The following is a 16,118-nucleotide window of genomic DNA, read 5'->3' on the forward strand; positions in this document are numbered from 1 at the left end:
GTAACGAGCCAGCACGATAATTGATTTTTGGGCTCTCCTATTGGTCAAAATTTGATTTATTTGATGCTCACTTAGTCGTAATATTTTAATAAAAAATCTTAATATGAACGCTAGATAACCAAGCGTTTCCACTGTAATCGCAACTCACTTAAATTTGGCCAGAAAAATGTCATTTAATGATTCTTAAAATATTAATATTACGACCACTGACTAGCAAACTTTTGCTTTACCCTGGAAAATCTGAAATGATGATCCCGTAAAAAACTTTGTTACGAAACTTTGTGAATGTGATATGTTCACGATAGTTGAAGACGTCGTTATTGCTTTAAAACGTTTTGCAACTAAACACAGAACGAGACTCTAACAGTACATCAACATCAATGTAGTAAGCTCCTCAACGTGGACAACTTGAAAAGGCTTAAGTCATTCAAACTAGTCTAGTTCTCATTACTGGAAATCATATAGTATTCATATTTGTGTAGTGTAGAACAGAAAACGTTTGGAAGCCAATGGGTTAACATAATGTATAAAACATAAATTAATAGATTTTTATTAAAATTAATCGTTGCTCATCAAGACTAGTTTTAATGTTTTAAATATAAAAATAAAAAACATAAGTGAAGCGCAGAACAATTTCCCGAGCTATTTTTAGTGATACAGAATAATTGGATCACATAAAACATAACTTTTGCGCAAGCTTTGAAATAGTTGTGTGTAATTATGTTCTAAAGCTTTGTTTCGCTCATGAACATTTTTATGCTGCTCTCCAATCCATTTTTAACTCCTATTTGCTTTTTTTAAATATTAAATTAAGACAGATAAATATAATATTAAAAGATATCAACGTGAACAAGATTAAATGAGGATTACCTTGAAAAATATTGATAATATTTAAAAAATCTTTGACTAATAAAAATATATTCGATTTAATTCTAATTGACATATAAAGTATTAAAATAATAATGAAAATCAAAATAAATTAAATAATGAACGTTTAGCTTAGAAATAAAATTAAAAAAAATAATTAATAAATTATTACTATACTTCTATGTGAAATAATAACCATATTTAGAATAAGATGTATTAGTTGACTATGCTATGTATTAGTAGTGAAGCGTTAAACATGCATTGTTGTGTTCGATTATGTATACGTTTATGGGATTCGTTCATATATTAAAATAATCATAATAATCGTAAAGTGAGTACAACGATTTTCTGATGAAAATTTTATGTTTTATGTTCTCAGACATATTAGGTTTAATAGTATTATTTATATTGTTGCTGAAGTGATTTATGTTTCAGTGTAAAGCGAAAATTTTGCATGCATTTTAAATAAATATATTACAAATTCTGTTAATTTTACGATGCTTACATCGTTAAATCGACAAAGTTTATAGAGTATTTGACCTTAAATTTTATAGCAAAAGATGCTAAATTATGTAAGTACTCTTAATACATTGTAAGCTTCTATCATACATAAAGAATATTATTAAATGTTATATAAATTTTAAAAGAGGAATTTTTCATTGTATGTAATAATTTTGAAATGTTTGTTAAATCATAATTGATTATATTATAGAGCAAACTCAAAAACCACTATGAATAACTAAAATATTCTCATCTGTGTTATTAAGTTCGATATACTGATTATAAAATTTCATTTATTATCCTTATTAAGTTTTTAATGCAAGAAATTTGAATCTACCTCAGTGCTCTTTTATTATGCTAATAAATATAAAGTGTTGCATAAACTGATGCAACTGTTTCTCGAATCGCATATATTTATATAACGTGTAAAGGTATAAGATACATCATAAAATTCACGTAGTTGTGATTAACATTACATTATGCTTTTAAGCTATGCATAGATTAGACTCTATAAAAATACTATTGAAACCTAAGATATTTATGTACGTACTAAAAATATTTATTGTACCATGATATTTTTAGATTAATATATTTTAATTGAGAATCTATCAGTCGATGTAGATAGACACTTATTTTATGCCATAAATGTATCATATTTAAATTTTATATTACTTCAACACAAATATTTCATTAGCATAATTCGCACATTATCCATGTACGTTTTTACTAAGATTTTCAACATATTATGTCCACAAGAGAATATTGTATGAAATGCGATATATATCCAAGTAGAAAGCGTCTGAAGGGCTTCCATGCACCGTAGACCTTTAATTGGATATAAAGTGACGAGAATAGAGACTTAAAAAGCTTGACATACTCTATCTTTGGATATCGCAATAATCTATTACTTAAAATCAATCAATAAATATAAAATTACTGATACTATTTATAGAAATTAAAGCCATATTTGTATATCGTAATCCGCTTTTGAAATATAATTTAAAGCCATGTGTTCAGTTCTAATATCAGAAACAAATGTTATTTTTAATTAAATAAATATATAAAGCAGTTTAATATTAATAAAATAGACAACAACGATTGACAGTTTCAGTGTTAACTTGAAAATAATAAGTTGTTTGTGTTTTGCTTAGTAAATTATTTATATATGTATCTATCCTTTAACTTAATATTAATAAATAGTTTAGAGCGCCATTACTTTTAATAATTCATTATTATTGTAATACATTTATTTCAATAATACAAATAATTTTACTAATTATTTTTGTAATATTTTCTGTTATGCAAATAACAGTTTTCTTTAATTGTTTTTTTTTTAAGATTAGTATAAATATATATTATATAATATAATTAGAAAAAAACATATTACTAGTGGAGTAAGGCATATGTTAAAATGGGTCTAATAATAGTTTATAGATTAGATTTTTTTTATATAATAGTTAAGCAGCAAGTCGGGAAAGTCCTTTTAAGCGAAGTTCCAGAATATGTTTTAAATAAATAATGGCTTACACCTAGACTCAAAGCTTAAATTTAATATTAATTTTAAGCTTAGAGTCTAGGTGTAAGCCCAGGTAATTAACGCTTGTTTTCCATTTCACGTTACTGACCTTTTCATTTTGGGGAGGTGGTGCCAGAGCTTGTCAACGTTTTATAAATAATAATAGAATGCAAAATAATTGATAGAATTTTACGCGGTACCGAGTGTTTAATATTTAGTGAAACAACATAGCTTATTTTTCTCATAGCTTATATAGCAGATAACCAGAAGCTTGGATTTGTATAGTTTATGAATCAAACCGTTTTGCCATAGTGTCGAATTTTTTTCTATATCTAACATTAAAAGACCCGTACTATTTTTCATTTTAAAATAAGAATCTATATCGATATGTTCGTTAATAATTTTATTCTCTAAAGATTCTTTTAACGCATAAAAAGTAATTTATTAAGTGACAGTAATAAACTAATGGTACGATAATCGGAATTGTTTTTTTAATCGCATTAATTGTAGCGGTTTTCTAAGTAGCTTGGAAATACCCAAAAAATAGGCAAGCGTTAAAGATGTTTATTAATGCAAAATTTACGAAGGTGTTATCTGATATGGCAATTACGTTATATTGCTTATACGTGATTCAACAATACTCTTGAAACCCTTCCAAACAGCATTGTTTTAGTCGATGACAAATTTATGGATAACCTTGATCTCATCCTTCAGTGTATAAAAACACAGGAAGGTGGTCTGAAGACAGAGTTTGGATGCCTTGCATATCTGAGATTGACAGCGTCATGCAGTTGGTAGGGATTTTCGAAAGTTTAAAATCGTATCCGTTTCGTGTAAGTATGAAGTTAAAAAGCAACGTCCTAGATTGATTCACGCCGGATTAATTCCAATGCACGTGTCTAGCGTTGAGATCTCACCGAATTTCCAAGACAAAAATCTGAATCGGGATAACAACGCGTTAATTAACATCCCGTGGATTATTATATTTTTATGTTAATTACGTTAGTGTTTGATTGATTCATATACAAATATCCGTCTGGTCTTGAGAGTCGGTCCCTCAGGAGAAAGGCAAAGTTGGGGTTTTGTAGGCCTCAGAGCAGGAAATTGCTCCCGTTCGAGGTTAAGCATCGGCTTGGGTGTTCCAGGTTCCTGACTGGCTTATGAAATTTACAATGTAAGAAACTTATGCATACTTTCAAATAATAAATTATATTTATTACTGATATAAACTTTATCATCCGCGAACCTTTAAACGTGTTTTGTGTTGAAGCTTGCAAATTATTTAAAAATACTATCACACTCAAACTAATACATATAATATAAGATTTTTTTAAAGTGACGTTTACTGAATCGTCTAATGAAATACTATTTTTTATTGAGACATTAACATTCACAATGAGATAAAATCATATTCAGTTTTCAAAGCATAATTTAAAGTACATTAACGTCAGCTTAGATAATTTTAAATATAAATAACGTATATTCTATGTTTTTCTAATAAATTCACAAAAACTGCTATAGAAAAAAATGTAACTATTTCAGAAATTTTAAATTTATAGTGAAAAATCATCTCATGCAATACCGTGTTTTTATGTAGACATTATAAGTAAGAGTATATGAATCTAATTTACGGATGAAGAATGAGATAAAAGCTTATTTATAGGCACTTGTTAAAGCAATAACTCGAAACACAATAACAGTTTATATGAATGACATTGTTGTTAGATGCAGGGCTTTAAAATTTAAATTATTTTTTAACATTTTCATAACTATATTTGTTAATCAATAATAAATTATTTGTGTATACATAGTATGCACATTGAAACGCTTGCATATATAATGCATATGTATATTCGATGAGTCCGTTCACCAAGACGGCTAACCATGATCTGATCATGATCATGAAATAAGATTATGTAGTAATTCAATTCCTTTCACCGGTGCTTGCTTTTGTGTTCATCGCTTTTTCGTTAAATGCCCTCGAGTAAAAACTGCTTTCGCTCACAATGGACAAAAGTAACTCTGATGCTTGAACACTTTTATTTAAAAACTAATATACTATTGTATATAAATTAATTCCTAATATTTCCATAAGCGATATAATTTAATTATAGCACACAAATCAAGAAATACGAATATTGTATTTCCTAAATCACAGAGGACTTATTATATGTTCCTTGGACCATATGATAAAAAACATTTTTTAAGATAAAAAAGTATTGATTATATTAGTATTATATTCAAACCTTTTCTGCACAATACAAGGACAAAGTTGTGATTACATACCTGTAACAAAAAAAAAGGCAAACATTATTTAATGCATTTAAAAACTTAAATATTTTATCATATTACTCTTATACTTTACATATATGTATATCACTTTTAAATACAAAAGAATGTAAATTGTTACAATTATTGATTTTGACTTAGCTTTTAAAGTTTATCACTATATGTCTTTAAAACAGTTTACAAAAATGTGGATTAAATAGCTTCAAAGTCAATAATATTACAGTAAGACAGAGATACAAAAAATTGGGTAAATATGCCATCTTTGTGGATTTTGAAAACGTTTGACATTTTGTTGCAATATGGTGGTTTAATGTACAATAAATATTTATGCCTTTCAGGGGCTTCGCAGGGTTACAACTAACTTGAAATATGTTGCAAATTTCTTCAGCTAATAATAAGAAAAAATCACTGGTAATAAGATTTGAAAAGGCACTTTCTGATGCTAAAAAGTTAAAGGTTTTCAGCAATACATATCTACAAGAAATCCAGATCAGAAACTATTCTGACGTTTATAAACATTTTCATGTCATCAGCATACAAGAAAAAGTTTCCAATTGCCATTTATATGGCAATTATGAATACAAAAAACAACATTGTTAAATACTTATTTTAAATCTAGTCACCATAACCTCAGAATTATTTTTAAAAGGGAGTGGAATTTTTCTTTACGTTCTTGTGAAATGTTAGGCTTTGTTATAATAAACGCATTTCATTCTGATCCATCAATAATTTGCGTCCTTTATAACGCATTATTGAAACAATATTATTGTATTGAAACCTCTGCCACGCCAAATATTCATATTGAGATAATCTAGACAAAGGTCTAAGATGTCTCTGTATGAGGTACATACAAATTGATCATAACTGTAATATTTATACAATAATATGAAATATTTTGAGATTTTCTACACCATCCATATTAACGCAAACCTTTTTTAGTTCCTATTCTATTTAATACTTTTGTCGAGAGTAACGTATTTAATTTGGCAAATATTCCAAATGACATTTTCAATACATATAAAAAATATATTCATCGAGATCTGTGGAATCAAAGCTATGTTGATAGTGATAGAATCATTTGCTTAATTACCGGGCATGACCAGATTCGGCCTTCACTCTGACGTACGACGAAGCCACGAGGTATTAAATCAGTGATAAAAAACCATCGGTGAATGATACCAAAGAAGATTTTAAAAGCCAAAAATCTTTGCTTTAACTGTAAATTATAATAAGATTCACTTACAGCTAAATTTTAGATGACTGTCACTCTCTAATCTAAGCGAATAAATAATTTAAAAAACATAAAATAAATATTATCAAAGATAGACAATATATATGTAAACTTGAACATATTTTTTCGAGATGGAATCGATATATATAAAATATCGATATACACACAAAATCATAATCTAAAACAAGACTTTGCTTAAAATTATTTTTGGCTCGCTATTCTTGTCTGATATTTTTAGTGTCATTTAAAATTATAACTATATATTATTTTTTGTTAAATTCTACTTATGGTTTATCAATGGAACACATTCCATAAATCTGATATGTTATTGCTGTAAATCATTTAAATGCATCAATTGTAATAATAAAAAGTAATACAGGTAGTGATTGAAATAATTTTACTTATCCTTTAACAGAATTTTAATCGTTTTATTGATATTTTTACAGTAATAGTGAATAATATTATATATTCAAAACATCGACGCTTAAATGGAATAAATTAGAATAAACGTCGAACGTAACTGGCATACTAAAATATTTAGATTTAAAGGTAGAAATGAAATCGGTACAACAACTTAATAACTTAATAATTCAGGTGCTACATATATGATTGTTTTCTAGGCAAAATGTTGCAGAGATTTAAAAGTATAATATTTATAACAAAAAACACGAAAAATTTAAATCAATTTTTTTTCTTATAAATATTAAAAAAATATAGCTATCAATTTTTTGTGTCAAAATTTCTTCCTCGAATAATTAACTATCATCTTTGGTAAAAATATATTATTGATTATTGACAAAAAAAATCTCTAAATATAAATATAATTTATTTTACGCAATATTTTGTTGTATAAGTCAAATAAAATAGGAGCATACTTTGTTTTTTAAGTTTATTTTTATCAAATAACAAAAATAAGTCTCAGATTAACTGATTAAACTAAAATAAGGAAATTAAATATTACTAAAAAAACATTCATAGTATTTCTAAAGCAATAAAGATGTAAATCGAACTTTTTTCTTATCAATAAAAAATAATTGATTAACCAAAAATAAACAATTAAAAAACTCTGATTGATAGCAATATGTGATAAAAGTTATAAATTATTAGGCTTTAGTAAAAAAGATTAATGACTAATGATCAGAAACGTCCCGGATCAAACAAAAATAACTAGTTATTATATACATGTAGTTTTTGTTGTACAATTTAAATAAAATAGGAGCATAACTATTTTTTTGTAAGTAGGCACGTTTTTTTTAATCCCAAAATAATTTCCCTAAGTAAATAATTTTTTTTTAGTTCAGTAGTATATTTGGTTTTTCGTGTTATTTTCGATATTTTTTTGAAATAAGAAGACTAATATATTATATTTATATGTATCTCATTTCTCACACTAAACTATTTTAATACATTTAACACAAACAGTAATGGACCAGCTTAGATTCCTCCTGTGTTCCATAATATCCTCGTTATATAAAGTATATTTATCCAGCCCTGATTTTTCCTGGACTTTGTATTTCTATTAATGTACTTTGACCCCACTGATAATTTATTTGTAAGCTATTTATTTACGAGAGCCAAATATAGCATTAAGCTTAGCTTTTACTAGTGTGAATTTTTCTACAATGACTTCAAGAAGTCAAAAATGTGATAGAATTAAGTAAGACATACATTTATTTAAAATATATATTATTTATATACTGATATTTTATGTGTTTTATATTTCCTTTATAAAGATAGCATTATATATTTTTAAAAAATGTGTTTTTATTTTTAATTAAAAAAGCTATTTAAAAACATTTACCTACTATCGAACAATCAGTTTTCGAATTAGAGAATAGTTTTTTTTTTATTAAAAATCGAACTTAGGCAATTCATAATATAATAAAACTACGTTCAAGTCAACATATTGCATTGAATTTACCCGACAGTTAACTGATCGAACCATGTAATCTGTTTACTAATCTGCTAGTATGGATTAGAACTCGCTTGCTAATCTGCAGTTGGCGACCCCCGTACAAGAATTAGACAGAAGTCTGTCGTTGCACGGCCACTGTTCACAAACAGGTTTTGCCCACATGACAGCGATAATTTAACCACTTTTTCAAGGATTCATCGATTAATGGGCGACACGCCAGGGAACAATCGAAACTCCGACGAGACTCCGATCACGAGAACGTTTTTCTCCCATGAGATTTCTCGCGCTTGAAGGACTGTAGCCTCTGGGTCATTGTCTCGAATCTTGACCTACTCTCTTCTTGTCCACGCATCCACCCAGCGAATTCACTTTCTTTTCCGGTCTTGAGCGCTCCCTCTCGCCTTGTCCTTGTTCAGCCCTTTATGGGTCACAATTTCGTTTTCTCTCGCCGTCCGAGCAATGATCGTTTTATAGCTTTCGGATATTTCGGCGAATACACTCGAATGCATGATGGCTTTGCCAGCGTTAAATATTTATGGCTTCTTTATAATCATAGGTCACAGTTAGAAAAGCATCGATTGAAGGCATATATTTTGAGGTAAAGCGTGATCTTGACCTAGGACTTACTACTCATTATCAGATAAAGAAATAGCAACAAAAGACCTCTAAGCTATTCATATTTTAGTGCTTTAAACATTATCGGACTTTGATAATTAATCTGGCTACATCTATACATCGTAATTACAAAAGTAGTATATAATGTCATGCATTTGATGATACAGTTTAGGAGTTGGTATTTTTTTTATTGCCTTAAATCTACAAAAAACGTAAAACTTTTAATTTAACAAACGATTATAGTGTGAAAAAATAATTGGAATAATAATCAAGTAATAAATAATTCAATCACATGCTATAATTGCAAGCTTATTAATTTTTATTATAATCACTCAAGTGTACGATTATAACGAATCGTTTAAGATATTATTATATGCAACATTATTCTGCAATATATCCATCAAAATTTGAGATTTATTTTTCAGAGACAGTATTGAATATGAATTGCTAAAAAATATAAAAGGATATGATTATTGCAATCTGTATTTTTTTTAAATCGTTTACCAATAAATACTGTTAAATTCTTAATTTGCAAAAATTATGCTTGATAATTTAAAAAATAAGTAAGTTTAGATATATTTTCTTTTTAATAGCAAATATTTATATTTGGTATATTAAGAAATATCAAAATTAAAGTCTTTTTTTTATAAAAAAAATCACTTTAAAATGTTTTTATTTTAATGATTTAAAATATAATTTACTTCTAAAGATATACCATTCTCCTATCTGTTAGAGTCTTTGATTTAACATCTTTTTTTCTGATGTCTTTAAAGTTTATTTTTTAAAGCCATTAAACTGAAGCGTGAATATCACGGTATGGAGTTCGGTGTCAATATGTCATTGTTCAGCCTTTTTTCTGTGCCATCTGTGCCGGATGGTGATGGGAATCAGCATATAGATCAGTGTATCCAGGAAGTCAATTGACAATTTCCTTCGAGCTATTGTAAATTTTACATTTGGATGTATTAAGAAAATTAAGAAAAACATCAAAATCGCTCTTTCTGTGGGGCCACACAGCAAAGTCGTCATAAGCCATACTTTTATTTGTTTTTTATAATGTTTCTGTTTCAAAGTATTCCATAAACAGATTAGCTATTACTAGCTAAAGCTGGGAACACATAAGTGCTCCTTCAACTTGCTTATAAAAATCTCCTTCGAGGAGTTAAGACAATATTACGTCAACAATGGGAATATTTGTAGACAGTGAGGTAAAATCAAAGCTTGCCAGAAGATCTTGATCGTCCAATTTCACTTTACGAATCTTGTCCACAAAATATTTAGCCTGTAATGTACTACGCTGAGACTTCAGACGAACCATATAATAGGATGCTACGAATTAACGTATCGTACAAAACGCGAATCGCCAATGAATTGTTAAAGTGACACGCGCTCCGCATAACGAAGCCGAGTATCCTCGGAATCATATCGCAAATGACGTATGTTTATTATGCACATTTACAATATGCATAATAAACATACATTATTTTTACTAAAAACTTTAAGACAGTTCTGCAGGATAAAAAAAAGTAAAATCTCAGTATAACGAAGAAAAAAATTCGTTATACTGAAAAAAAAAACACAATAAAATTTGTAATAAAGTTTGAGTTTTGACCTCGTACCAAGCGGAGCTACACCTAATTGCCTAAGACGACCCTTAAACGACCGAGGGAAGTCCAGTATTTATAAATAATGTATGTGAAAAATACAATACAAACAGTAATGGATTAAGATACTATTAAGAGATATAAAAATAATCTAACGTTGGATATCGATAAAGCGAACGACAAAGTTTCTTCCCGTATGTTACCTGAAAGTAGGAACCTCATCGGCGGCGGCTGGAGTCCTGATTGGTAGTAGTGCGACGGATGATGATGTGACATACTCATCGGTCCCATGGATAGCGGCACCTGAGGCTGTGGAAGTGGGTTAGGCCACTGGTGGCGGCTCGCCCTCATGCCCTGCGCCTCCCAGTCGTTTCGCCCCCCTCCGTTTGACCATTCGACGCCAGGTGCAGTGTTGCGTAAGGTAGCCATGTCTATGTATCCGAACTTATCCCGCGGTCCCGCCACAACGACACGTACCGCAATCAGACAATCGTCCGTTTACTTTTGAATAATGTTATTCAGTCCTTTATTACAACCAATAGATTCACAGCTCTTTCTCTGTTTACACACCTCACTATCACACACAGCAAAACGAACAATGAGCAAAATTGACAACAATAGTAACGGACATAAAACGCGGATCTGAAATCAAACTAAACGACAGTCTGCTCTTGGACCAATTGTTTCAGAAGAAATCGAACGTCGAAATGTCAACTGAGAGTACATGCGCTATGTGTATAACTGATAATTGAATTATATAAAGTGTTGAGAATATTAAGAGGCAACTAAACGCATATTATTATGAAATCACTAAATGACGCTTTTGTGTTAGATCAAACTACAAAAATAAGAATAATGCTTAAGACAGTTCAGCATGAAACAGTTTAGATCAAAATAATTAAGATAAATATAGCACAAATTTTCTCATTGAAAAATTAATAATGTACGATAAAATAATTGCGATTTATTTGTTGAATACTACTTCATATTTTTTATGTTGATATGATTTTTAAGTGAAATTTTTGGTTTGTATTCTGCTTTAAATCGAACTAATGAATTAAAGATCAAAAACACATATTTTTAATAGTTCAAAACTGATGTTAAAAATATAAATACTGTGCAATAGCAGATTAAAAAAATGCTGGAGATTTCGCAAAACTCAAATTACAATTTTCTTGCAGGATAATCAACTATGAACGAACAAATCGTGCTGTTAAATATTACCTTCTTACATGACAACTGAGCTACTGTAGAAAGTATATTTTAATATATTATCAATTCATGTTAATTATAAACTGAAAATTATATATTTTAATTGAAAGTTCATAAACCACAATTGAATATGCAACGCGAATAACGTTGTAAGTCTGAATTGAGATTTTGATTGAATATCGTTATATGAATGATTCTGCAACTTCAACCAACTTCTTAAGAATTAAAAAAAAAACTAGAGTTGGCAAAATATCTACCGGCAAATGAAAAATTACTTAATATTAAAAAATGTAAAAATTATCGTTTTAAAATATTTTTTGTCAATTTTTTTTTATTAAATCTTTTTAAAAGATCACTAATTTATTTCATTTTAAAATTATGTATTAGTAGATAAGTTTTTGGCATACGTTAATTAATTTTTCACTTCCTGTAAAATTTACTATTAATGTTACAACGTTAATAGCGTCGCATATTCAATTATACTAAATCTAAATCAATTGTAATTATAAATTTTTGATTTATAAATCAACATTGTAGTATCAACTATTACCAAAGAAAATTAAGAAAAATGCATTTACAATATTATTTAATATTTAATTACCGACATTGCTTTATATTTTATATGTATTTATATTGTATAATATAATACATAATAGCATTAAAATAAACAATACCGAGAGAAAATGTTATAAATTGCGATTATATTGAATAGATACTTCAAAATCATTACTGATATTCTGCTGATATAAATCTGGAGAAAATCTTAAGTATTTTCATATTTATTCGATTAAATTTACACAAACGCAGCTAAATGTTTGATCATTAGTTTGTTAATCAATGAAATTGTGTGTGCGGGTTTAATTTTAGACAATGAAAACTATTTTATAAATATATATACTCAATGGACGAATGCCAGAATGCAAACTGGCCAAATAAAAATAAAAAGCTATGCGAATTCGGTCAGTTTATATTGACTGCTAGTGTTGAACCAAATTGTTGAATTGTAATTGTTTTCTTAGGGCGACTTAATCTAATAATTAATTTACTATTATTATGTATCAGTAATAAACTCAAGTTAAATATTTCTTTATACTACTTAAAAACACAAATTAACGCACATAAACCAAATATGACATTTCGGCTAGTTTTTTTTTAGATATGTTACAAATAAAAACATTTTAAAAAATAATTATATATTTATATTTGTAACCCTAATATACTTTAGCATAATATTTGTCAGAAAATGAAACTGTGCTAATAAATTATTTAATTTAATCGATTCGTATATAAATCTATTATTAAAAATATTTCAATTAATTTAACAATAACCTTCAATAAAATATAGAAGTACATTCTCTCAACAAACTATTTTTTTTTAATGATAAAAACGAATGTTTCAGAAGGGTTTTGAAAATATCAACAAGAGACTAAATTATTATTTTAATTTTATGGTGTCCTGGTAAAACTTTATAGAAACACATAACACCGACAAAACAGCAAAACGAATTTAGACAAAAACATAAAAAAATATTATGTTACCTGACATTAAATTACTAATATCAAATTAATTTTTTATCCGATTCGGATGTGAGGTGTTCGATTATACTGCAATATGATCTTAACTATATTTTTTGTGGTACATGGATCACATTCATTTAATTATTACGTAATTCACACTTTTGTGAAACGTAATAACGAAAATCGATAAATTAACTTGAATTACATATACAGCTTATCATCGAAAATGCAAATGTGTACTTTAAGAGCAAATCTAAGTATGATCGATTCGTATTTTATCGTTATTATGTTCTATCGAATTTGTTGTATACATTTTTCCAGTTTTTACTGTTTTCGTATTTCATTTTTTTTTCTTGAGACAAATTTAATTCGTTATGACATCACATTTTCTTAAACTTAAGAGCACAGTTCCTTTAAATATTATATGTATCGTATGATATCAAACACGTCTTAATTTTTCTACTTATTAAGTACTTATTAGATACATATATAAATTGCAATGCAAATATTTTTTCAACATAATATACATCTACTTGCTATAAAATAAACGTTAATTTTTCCAAATGAATATATTATATTATATAATAAAATCAACTAAATCCACAGTAAAATTATACAAAACTACATATAAGAGATACGTTTTACCTAATTTAAAACAAATTCGCAGTTCCTATATTACTATATATATTTTCTTTTACTATATTTATATTAAATTCTCTGGGGTGTATGGTATATTTTTTGAAGTTGCGGGGAATTCAAAGCGATTCTTAATAAATATTTACTGAGTATGCAATTTTACATTTCAAAGTACAAAATAGTATTCATGTGTCATGTTAGTAATTTATTTTTAATATGCAATTTACTTTCACGACAAGGAAAGGAATATAGTCTGGCTTTATTAGTTTAGCTATATGAAACTCTTTAAATGTAATATTTGCCCTACATAGGTTTTTTGCTTCATTATATAAAAAATACACCTTCAGTGTAATTTGCAATAAATATTAAAGTCTATCTACAACTCGATGGGGATTTTTATAATAACATAAAATCGCTATCGTCAGTTAGGAACTCAATCGCAAATATTGTATATATATAATAGCAATGGTTTTAAAAGTAGAGTAAAATTTCATGAATCTATATATTAGGGATACTCAAAAATAATGTCGTTTTTGAAAATAGTTAACTTTAGACTTAAATTGAAAAACATATATTTCCAAGTTTTTGTGTAGTGGCTTTACTTGTTGCATAATAGGACCAGACTAAAATGTCACTGTTTATCATAGTATTTTTTGATGATCAGTTATGTTTTGGAAATCGAGTATTTTACACATTAGCACACACCTTTATGACGGCATTTAAATATTAATATATTTTTATCTTAATTTTGTTCCCGACAAACAAATTTTGCGAAATTGTATTTTGTACGAAAATCACAAAAAAACAATATATTGAAGAATATTTGCAATGTTCACTTTTTTCGATATACAGATGGATGCAATTTTATTTAGGTGAATAAAATATTAAAAATATTGACCAAGTAAAATCCGGTCTCACAGAGTACTAAGCATCTAAATCATCAAATATTTATTCAATCGGAATTAAAAATTTTATAGAAAGATGGAATAAGGTTTTATCATTGAGGGAGATTATGTTATATACAAATAAATAAAACGGCTGCTATAAAAAATATTTGTGTAATTTATGAAGAAATATTGGATAGTCAAAAAATTAAATTTGGTGACTACACAATTTAGAGAATGCAGTTGAAGCATATACAACGGTAAGCAACGAAGAATTATTAAACATAATAATTTCTCTAAAATCACACGAAAAATTGATCCATTATTCGAACTTGACAAATTGCCAATTTAACGCAGAAAGAGTGATTCCAACACCTAAATCTAAATTCCACCTTAAAATAGTTGTCTTTATGTATTTTGAGATTCCAAGGAAATTATATATTTTAAAGAGTTAAAATAAGATGAAACAATAATTTGCTTAAATCTATAGTAGAGTTTATTATATAGATAAAAAAATCGAACATACTGAAAAATGCTATCAGAGTTTTATTGCTAAAAACGAGTATTCATAATATAATGCATTTATGATCTAAAACTTTAATATTGTTCAGAAATACTACTCATGAATAATCTCTTGTCGAAGCTTCTGAGAATTAGCTTTACAACTCGGTAGTGGAAAAGGAGAATAAATGTTTTATTTTGTTTTATTTTTTGTAAGCCTTCTTCGCGACCAGCAGTAAAATTATAAGCCGACTAAAAGGAAGCGAGGGTCTTATATCCAGCTTACTATTACGTTAGTTTGCTTCCAGACGGCCGGAGAGAATAAAAATGCAAGAGAAAAGTAATTATTGCAATTGATGGAAAACTTGTAAAGAATATAATAAAAATGGAATAATTTCCGGGGACTTTGCGATTGAAAAGACGTTGAATAATATTATTTAAGTTATGAAGTCTCACGTGAATAATTTCCGTTCGATTTTTTTAAGGATGTCTATAGTAAATTAAGGATTCTTAAATATTTTAAGACGACTATTTCAATTAATGTATTGAGGCAATTTTTGTAGTAATTTTTATATAATCTATTTTATTTATAATAACTGTTTAATTATATTTAAAAATATATTTTTATTTTCGTATGGGTTTTTTTTATTATATTATATATCTGTATCACTAACAAAACTATATAAACATTTAACTCGATCAATTAACTGTAAATAGTTAACATTTAAATATAGTTTAACTTCCTGATTCGCGAATTTTTAATGATTAAATTTTAAATATTAAAATAGAAACAATTATATTTAATTAATTATTGTCTACTAAAGATTGT

The 16,118-nt window shown here is 27.5% G+C and overlaps 1 protein-coding gene across 10 annotated transcripts in view; it reads right to left on the reverse strand.

Moving 5' to 3' along the window:
* The window catches only part of Pdp1 (PAR bZIP family member Pdp1), a 160,154-nt gene that overhangs the window by 82,829 nt on the left and 61,207 nt on the right, over positions 1–16,118 (reverse strand). Inside the window, exon 1 of one of the 10 annotated variants that reach the window (XM_088187605.1) lies at positions 10,742–11,061. The exons of 6 other annotated variants lie outside the window; for them this stretch is intronic. In XM_088187605.1, the coding sequence (XP_088043731.1) occupies positions 10,742–10,967 (226 nt within the window). In that variant the 5' untranslated portion in view covers positions 10,968–11,061. Of the gene's footprint in view, positions 1–10,741; positions 11,071–16,118 lie in introns of those variants that run through there. 3 more of the 10 variants (XM_088187603.1, XM_088187604.1, XM_088187620.1) reach the window with 3 other exon arrangements.

This window comes from Plectrocnemia conspersa, unplaced genomic scaffold, assembly GCF_051122295.1.
Source record: "Plectrocnemia conspersa isolate PC_06_02 unplaced genomic scaffold, ASM5112229v1 ptg000006l, whole genome shotgun sequence".
In the NCBI taxonomy this organism is placed as follows: Eukaryota; Metazoa; Arthropoda; class Insecta; order Trichoptera; family Polycentropodidae; genus Plectrocnemia; species Plectrocnemia conspersa.